The sequence below is a fragment of the Triticum dicoccoides genome, chromosome 2A (genome assembly GCF_002162155.2).
Source record: "Triticum dicoccoides isolate Atlit2015 ecotype Zavitan chromosome 2A, WEW_v2.0, whole genome shotgun sequence".
Classification (NCBI taxonomy): Eukaryota; Viridiplantae; Streptophyta; class Magnoliopsida; order Poales; family Poaceae; genus Triticum; species Triticum dicoccoides.
The window spans coordinates 110,883,896-110,892,569 of NC_041382.1; the positions used below are offsets into that span (position 1 = coordinate 110,883,896).

Below are 8,674 nucleotides of genomic sequence, written 5' to 3' on the forward strand. Positions count from 1 at the left end.
GGCTTAACATATATCTATACATTAATATGTGTATGTACTTGCTTTGGTCATTGGTGCCGATCGGTCAGAACAGATTAGTTGCGCCGATCATCGAATAATCACGTACGTACGTACTGGAAGTCTATGTACCGGGAATCTTTTCCCAGCACCTCTATTCCTTGCGTATCGTTTGGTCCGTTTGGCTTGGGGCACATGGTAGCCGCGTGGCTTGCTAAGCTAGTAGCTGCATCAAGTGCGTGTCTCTGATTCTGGGGTCGTAGCGGTTGCGTAGCATCGTACCGGCCAGCAACATTGTTCCATGCTGGGCGACACACGCCACTATGCCTGCTGGAGTAGCATATATAGAGTGCACACCCATGCTAATTATTTTGATTAGTCAGCGTTTCAGCTGATTTTGTCGATCATTAATTCCACCTTCTAAAAACAAGGAAGATACGCATATATAGAGCTATAGCATGTACAGTTTTTCTTCTAGTAGAATACATACAAACATGCATATACCATATTTATTCATAGAGAGAAAGAGAGAGAGCTAGCGTACAATGGAATAGATGATGACGCATGTACACTGGCATGCAGCCAGTGGCCGAGCGTGAATCAAATATTAGGAGGGGCCAAATGAGTGTATATGGCATAGAAAAGGCTAGGATAATCAGAGACGCCGGACGATTAATAGAGCAATTAGCAGATAAGTAAATGTATTTGATAAATTTTCCTTTTGGAAGGAGGAGGCCAGAGCCCGGAATTGTCCGCACTACGCTCTGCCACTGCATGCAGCTACACATGTGGTTGAGTTGAATTGATCGATCGATACGTACGTACGTACAGCACGCAGGATCGGTGTTGCTGGTTCATGCATGAACGAATGAACCATGATCCGTCGAGTTAAATGAAATTGAATCGTCAACCACGCACGTAGCTTAGCTTAGCTTGCTTATGGGGTCAGCCAGCCAGCTCATCCATTACCATGGGACTGATCGATGCATCGATCCATCGCCGCACGGATGGATGCATGGATGCGACCAAAGAAATCTAGTTCTGCTCTTAGCTCAATCATCATCTGGCTTTAGACTGGTCGTAATGATAGTATCATAGTTAGTATTATGCATACCAACTAGACAATTTTAATGAGGTGTCATAGCATTAAATGAAGAAAGAAATGATGGAGTATCATATTATAATACCGTATCATATTAAATGTTATGCTACTTTGTGTCATGCATGACAATAAATAAAGTACTAATATATGATAATATGATTAGGAAGATAGTATCATACACTAGTATCATATGCATAATAGTACTATATGATACTTTTCCATTACAATTAGCCTTATTTGGCGCCGTGAGGATGGAAGACGACGATGCACGTTGAATTTCCGTCCCATGCATGGCCCCTCCAATGTACTGTACGAGTGCATGCATGCATGCATGCATGCATGCTATGCGTCGATAGCTAGATTAATTTTGTAGCTTGCCCATGCAGCGGCACCAACCATCAACGGATCGTCCCATGCACCGGCCACCGTTTTACAGCCACATTTGGTCCGTCCAAGATATGGTTCCCTGTGCTGTGAACTACTCGTAGGAAGGATATGAGAAGGATCGGGCCGCCGCAGGGAACCGGCGGGTGCTTTTGACTCACCAACTACGGCTCGGCCGGTGAAGAAGACGCCAAGCGCAAGCGCGCGCCCGCCGTGGCTTTCTCCTTTCTGGGATACGCGCGGCGCGGCGCGGGGCGTTTGCACGGGACGGCAGGCAGGCGTCGGCACGCGTAGACGGGGCCGGCCCGGCCGGCGGCACATTCCCATCAACAAAGTCAAATCAAGTGGATGGGAGGGAAGATGGGAAGCGAGGCCGTCCGTCCGTAGGTGGGCACCATCGATCAGACGGGTGACGTACGGGCCAGGCTGGCCCCAGATCATGCATCCGGTGGTGGTGGTGGTTTGACTATCAAGGTCCCCTCGCTCGATCGCCTTCTCCCAATTAGGACGCTCCGCACCTAATAAAGGACCAGTTCTTTTTGGCGATTCTCCCAGAATCGCCCCCTCCCCAGCTTCTTCTAGAATCGTCACTTCATATTTTTTTTATAATCCTATCTAATTAAGGTCTAATTAGTTAGGATTGTAAAAAACATATGAAGTGGTGATTTTGGGAGAAGCTAGGGAAAGGGACGATTCTAGTAGAATCACTCAAAAAAACTGGCCCAAAATGTCCTACAGTAGCGGCTATAGCTAGGTGGCGCCGTGGTATACATACATGCACGCCGATCGAGTACTGTAGGGTTGTGAGGTTCGTCGGCGCCACAAAAAAAAAATACTGCTACTATTCGAAAGAGGGTGGTATGATGCCAAATTACAGCATGCGTAGACGTACGGGAACTAGACTTTTAGTGGGAGTACTAGCAAACTAAACAAAAGTCAAGGATTTACAATGGGGTTGGAGCAATGGATGACAGTATCTGTAGCAAGGTATCTGCATCGAGATTCGAGGCGCTGACCCGTCTATGTGCTTGCATATATGCCACAAGCATGAAATTTGGTGGAGAATTCGGATACATGATTGCTAAGTCTCAGTCGACCGAGATTTAACGAAGTCTCAGTCGATCCTATATTCATGAGGCCTTACGTGGAGATCTCTGCAAAAAAGAAAATCTTTCTTATTCTTTTAACATATTGTGTCACTTGACTGAGACTTAGTTCAGTCTCAATCCACTGAGATCTAGCCACACCCATTCGGATAATCAAAACAGGCTCGTGCTATAGTCGAGCTTCATAAGCATTAGGTCTCTTTGTTTTGCAGGAGTTCTACGTATATAAAACGGCCTAGGGCCTCTTCGGTTCATACGATTTATAAAGAAAATTTGTAGGACTCTAATTCTTGTAATTTTTTCATACATGGGTTGTTTGATTCGCGGGTCTAAAATCCATATAACTTTTTCCTTGGGATTCGTTTGTACTAATTTTCATAGAAAGATTTCCATCCACCCCCACATCGTATGAAGAATCCTACATTATGTACAATCAAACGTACATACTTATCATACAGGATTGAAGACTATGTGCCACTCCATTCATATGTTCTTTCTATTCCTACGTTTTGAAAATCCCACGAATCAAAGAGGCGCTAATTTTGGAAGGATTCCGAAAGCATTCAATAGCTTCACATAAGGAAGTTGGAAATAATATAGAGAGAAAACATTTCAATTTTCCATGCAGTATTGGAGTCTAAGGGTGTTGCAATTTATGGGGCTGTATAGTCTTCTTTTTCCAAATTGTCACCAAACTTTCACCCACCTACATGTACAGGGGCCCGAAACAAATTTGCAACATAGATAAAATACACCAAGGAGGACAGATTAGAGGGGGCCATACTATCGTCAAATTTTCCTCTTGTAGCAAATAATTCAACTTTATTGATTTATTAAACAAACTACATCAACTCAAACAAACTGAAGCAAAACGAAAGTCAACGACATCTGTTCATGATGCATCAAGGTTTTTCAAAGTCGTCATCTCCAGTTTCACTGTTAATTTGCGTCTAAATGTTCTACCATGACTTAGAAAAAAGAAATTTACATAACATAAACCATACACAAAGTTAAACTTACTCAAAAAAAATTAAGACTTGCATGAGTTACCTACCCCAATAAAGTGAGAATGTAAAATCATTGATCATACCCCTTGTGAGAGAAGTTTTCAAATCATTGCTTTGTTGCCATATTGCCGGTGAAGATCTAGATGTCCACTAGAGAGTCTCCTACGAAAACACAACTAACACTATCATCAAGGGTACCCACACTAAGTGGGGATATCACAACCCCTGATATAACCATAACTACCACTACTTTCTCCACACATGATCAAGAAATGATTGTCAAGCATGTTCAAAAAAAGTTGTCAAGCAAAAGAGCATGATTAGGTCATGACAAGAAGTTCTCTCACATCAATTTGGACCCAGTAGAAGCTATAGATAGAGTCGCTAGGTGTTGGACTCAAATTCAGACTATCGAGATATACCTGACTAGGAATGACATTGTCTTTTATAACCGGAATCCAAATTGAGTGATTTTGGACTTTTTGGAAAGCTTATCTCATATACTTTCCAGCGGATCCAGAACACCTAAAAATTCCTTCCAAATGTTGTAACATTTCAATCTCGATGCAGAAACTAAATTTAATGCCACCTTCACTTGCGCCCATGGGCCTTGTAAGGCCTAGAGTTGTGTTTCGCTCATTTGGGACATACGTCCACCTCTTGGTTCTACATAGATAGATCAACCTCGTAGCGTTTCTTCGAGTTTTTGTTTGATTGAGTTTTAGTGTTTGCTACTCTTGCCATAGACATGAGAATCAGGGAGACCTCGTGTACTACTATCTTCAGTGCCCCGCTGTGTTAATCAAGCACTTCAATTTATATCTGTAATGACCCTAAAAAACTTACATATACAACTCAAATTGTATATTTTTAATTCTTGCTTGTTCTTTTGTTGCATGCAGGGATTATCTTCGTTATCAGATTGATTGTGTTTTCAACACCGTCAATAATCATTATTAAAGTTGGTTTAGCAATTGCTAAGTCACACTGTCTTAGGCTACCATCAAATTTGAATTCGTAGCAATCCGTATTAACACGGCGGTTTTCGGTGTGCAGTCTGACAGCAACGAAAACGTTCGAGTGCTCGACAGGGTGTGTCGTCGGGTATTGGCTTCTAGCGTTTTGTATGTATTGTGGTACCCTTAGGCCTAGTCTAGCAAGACGATATGTAGATTTTTGTGTGGTTTTTCTCAATATAAACCGAGGAGCCATCTTCCCTTTCCTTTTTTGGCACTCGGCATTCCTCCTCGGTGAGAAATCGCGAGCCTCGGTTGGTCTCGGCCCTCCTGTTTAAATGGATTTAGCGGCTCTTCCGTCAACATTAAAAAGGAAAAAAAAAGACTGTTCAGTGTGAATTTCACGTCTTATTTTTTGATGGACACGGTTACACGGCGGTGAAATCACACGCAGTCAGTCAGTCAGTCAGTCAAGCAGAGCGCTCCAAGGCAGCTCACCGGTCCCGGGACACGCTTCCCGTCCGCCGAGACAGGTCAGCACGCGCACCCGCGCCTCTGGCGTCCCGCGTGACATCCCCCGTGAACACGTGGTACGCCGGAGCGGGCTCCCGGCGGTCCGGCGCGACGCTTTTCCGCATCCGACGGTGGCCCACCCTCACCGCTGGCCATCCCGGTCTACTCGGTCTCCTCCCGCTATATATTCGCCCAGTGGCTCAAGCAGCCACCCCGGTAGTTGTCGCTCGCTCGCACCAAGAAATACATACATACCACAGCTCTACTGCACTCTCTCCGGTTGATCCATCGGCCTCGAGGTGGGATCCAGCGGGCTCAAACAGGATCGGCACGAGGAGAAATCGCGAGGCTCGGTTGGTGTTGCTCTGCTTTGAGCGAGATGGGCGTGCTCTTCTCGTGTCCCGTGGAGGACGACGGCGAATGCGGCGGCCTCGTCGCGGCGGCGGAGGAGGAGCAGCAGGCGACGTTCCTCAAGGCCTCGCTCGGCTCCGGCAAGCTCCGGATCGAGGGCTCCCTCAGCTTCAAGCGGCTCCAGCTGGTGGAGCCCAAGATCCCCATCGCCGTCACCGCGCCGGTGCCCGTGCCGGTGCCGATGCCGAGGGAGCTCCTCCGGACGCGGTTCGCCGACGCGGCGGTTACGGCGGCGGCGCAGCCGGAGAGCCCCAAGCACGAGGCCGCGGCGGTGACGCTGCAGAAGGTGTACAAGAGCTTCCGGACGCGGCGCCGGCTGGCCGACTGCGCCGTGCTCGTGGAGCAGAACTGGTGGGAGCTGCTGGACTTCGCGCTGCTCAAGCGCAGCTCCGTCTCCTTCTTCGACATCGAGCGGCAGGAGACCGCCGTGTCCAAGTGGGCGCGCGCCAGGACCAGGGCCGCCAAAGTACGTTGTTCTCTCATGAAATGCATCAGTTGTTCTTCAAGAAATCTCTCCGATGCCATCTCCATTCGTGAAATTGGACTCATAGTTCGCGTGATTTCAGGTCGGCAAGGGGCTCTCCAAGGATGAGAAGGCTCGGAAGCTCGCATTGCAGCACTGGCTTGAAGCTGTGAGTACTTTTGTCAGAGAAACTGCAGAATGTTCAGTTAACTTTCGTGTTTTTGCCAAGCAATGTGCTCATGTCACTGCTGAATTTTCTGATGAACAGATCGACCCGCGACACCGGTACGGGCACAACCTTCACTACTACTACGACTGCTGGCTGAGGTGCGAAAGCAGGGAGCCTTTCTTCTACTGGTGAGTGCTACAGCTCAACTGATTGTGGTTGTTGGAGTTTCTGAACCTTTGGTCAGATCAAGAGATGATGAAGTTATGACCTTATGGACTGATGATCACCATGTTTGGTTCTTTAGGCTCGACATCGGAGAGGGCAAGGAGATCAACCTCGAGGACCGATGCCCGCGGTCGAAGCTTCTCAGCCAGTGCATCAAGTATCTTGGTCCGGTAAGCTTTTGCAAACAGTTTAGTACATGGGATAAATTTAGAGAATGCAAGTCCATGAGAGTTCAGAAGGACTAATGATTCAAACTGGATTTTTGTTGTGCCTGCAGAAAGAGAGAGAGGAATATGAGGTTGTGATCGAGGATGGCAAGTTCATGTACAAGAACAGCAGGCAGATCCTCGACTCCTCCGGCGGTCCGAGGGACGCAAAGTGGATCTTTGTGCTGAGCACATCCAGGAATCTGTATGTTGGGCAGGTAATGTTCAGGCTTCATATTAGAGTACTATCAACACACAACATAGCATTAGACCTGTCACCTATGTGTACTGGAACTTCATCTAACTTTGTCCAAAACTCTACTTTCTGCAGAAGAAAAAGGGCACATTTCAGCATTCTAGCTTTCTCGCCGGAGGCGCCGCGTCTGCTGCGGGGCGACTCGTTGTCGAAGATGGAGTTCTGAAGGCTATCTGGCCTCACAGTGGGCACTACCGCCCCACAGAAGAGAACTTCCAGGAATTCCAGGACTTCCTCAGAGAGAACAAGGTCGATCTCAGCGATGTTAAGGTGAGCAACCATGCCTGTGACCGATGATTGGGATAGAATGAGAAACTTCCCTAACTGTGGTGAAAATAAAGTTATCCAATTTGCATTTTCTCAAGTTTTCTTTTTGTATGATTGCAGATGAGCCCAACTGAAGAGGATGAGGAGTTCTGGAGCAGGCTCAGAAGCATCCCTTCGGAGCGGTGCACCGATGCCGACAAACCCGAAGAAGAAATGGTTCCTGCTGCAGAAAACATCCCTTGCCAGGCACCTCAGGTCACTGAAACCACACCTGAAAATGTCATCCAACTCCAAGAAACAAGCAAAGATCATAGCCAACTGGAGATGTTCACAAGGCTGGATTCATCGAAAGGCGCCGTAAACATCGAAAAATCAACGACTTCCATGCCTGAAGATCATGAGGAAGACAGCGATGATGATCATGCGGTGGTGCCAAGGGAGAAGATCATTGGGAGGGCCAACTCATATCAGCTGGGGAAGCAAGGGTCCTTCAAGTGGACCACCGGCGCCGGACCCCGGATCATTTGCGTCAGGGACTACCCGCCGGAGCTGCAGCACCGGGCGCTGGAGGAGGTGCACCTGTCGCCGAGGAGGAGCGGCAGGCCGACGTCGAGGTTCTCGTCGCCGCAGAGGGGCGGCAGCCCGATGTCGAGAGGGTGTGAACCCCTGGCGCCGAGAGAGGCGTTCCATGCCACGCATCTGCAGCAAGGATTACTGATCAGTTTATGATGAACGAGCTATTCTTGTTCATAAGTTGTGCATATGGATAGAGGAATAAAGTCACCTATATAGGGAGTAAAAAGAGGTACTCCCCCCGTGTAGATCTTGTAGTGATGTATGTATACGTGATGTTCAAATTGGACACAAGTGCAGAGATCAATACAAATTCTTTCATTTATTGGTTTTTTATTCCACTTCCGAGAGAATGCAATTTCCAAGTACAGAACGGGTGTGCCTTGGAGTTTTAAGGCAATCTCATCGGAAGGAATGGAACTTCGGAATGCCAAGGTTTTATCTCATAGAAGTGCCCAGCCAAAACTTGTTGAATATGATTATTATAATCTTCAAAAATTAGCAAATGCTAAAAAAAATTGAAGTCCAGAAATGACAGGGCCTTCAAAGAGAGCATATCAAAGAGAACATAAAACCTTCAAAATCACCATATTTTGTCAAAATGCGCGACAAAATTTGAAATTAAGGATTGGTGGGGCCTTCTCACAGAGAAAAGACACCCTTAAAAAATTAGGGTATGCTGCTTAGTGTGGCGTGCACACGGTATTTCTTTAGTAAAAGGAAAGAATAGTTCGCTTTGTGCTCACAATGCAGCTGCGTGCCTTTCACCATTCGCACTACGCCCCCTTATGTAGCCCAGCTCCTTCCCCTCTCTCCCTTGCCCAGGCGACGTGGGACTAATCAAAACGGCTGGCTCCTCCTGCCCTCCTCGCCTTTGACGCCAATGGCCCAAACAAAGCAGTAGTACTATATGCCATTCCAGCAAAGTAGTTGTAGCTCCAACTACTGGCTTGGAAATAGTTCCTGTGGGAAAAGCCATAGGAGGCAGTGGTGATCCTATCAGCCCGCCGCCAAAATAAGACCGAAGAGGGTCAGGACA

The 8,674-nt window shown here is 47.1% G+C and overlaps 1 protein-coding gene and 1 pseudogene across 2 annotated transcripts; one reads left to right on the plus strand and one right to left on the minus strand.

Annotated features, from left to right (window-relative positions):
• The first annotated feature begins 5,291 nt into the window (after positions 1 to 5,291).
• On the plus strand, positions 5,292 to 7,971 carry LOC119353687 (IQ domain-containing protein IQM2-like). 2 transcript variants are annotated; one of them, XM_037620339.1, is made up of 7 exons: positions 5,292 to 5,942; positions 6,043 to 6,108; positions 6,208 to 6,296; positions 6,413 to 6,503; positions 6,611 to 6,757; positions 6,871 to 7,065; positions 7,183 to 7,971. In XM_037620339.1, exons 1-7 carry the CDS (start codon positions 5,445 to 5,447, stop codon positions 7,789 to 7,791), a joined length of 1,695 nt encoding a protein of 564 aa, XP_037476236.1. In that variant the 5' UTR covers positions 5,292 to 5,444; the 3' UTR covers positions 7,792 to 7,971. The 2 variants fall into 2 exon arrangements, with proteins under 2 accessions (XP_037476236.1, XP_037476235.1); XM_037620338.1 differs by having other exon boundaries at positions 6,043 to 6,296.
• Positions 7,972 to 8,278: 307 nt separating this feature from the next.
• LOC119359841 lies at positions 8,279 to 8,390 on the minus strand (annotated as a pseudogene).
• Positions 8,391 to 8,674: the final 284 nt, after the last annotated feature.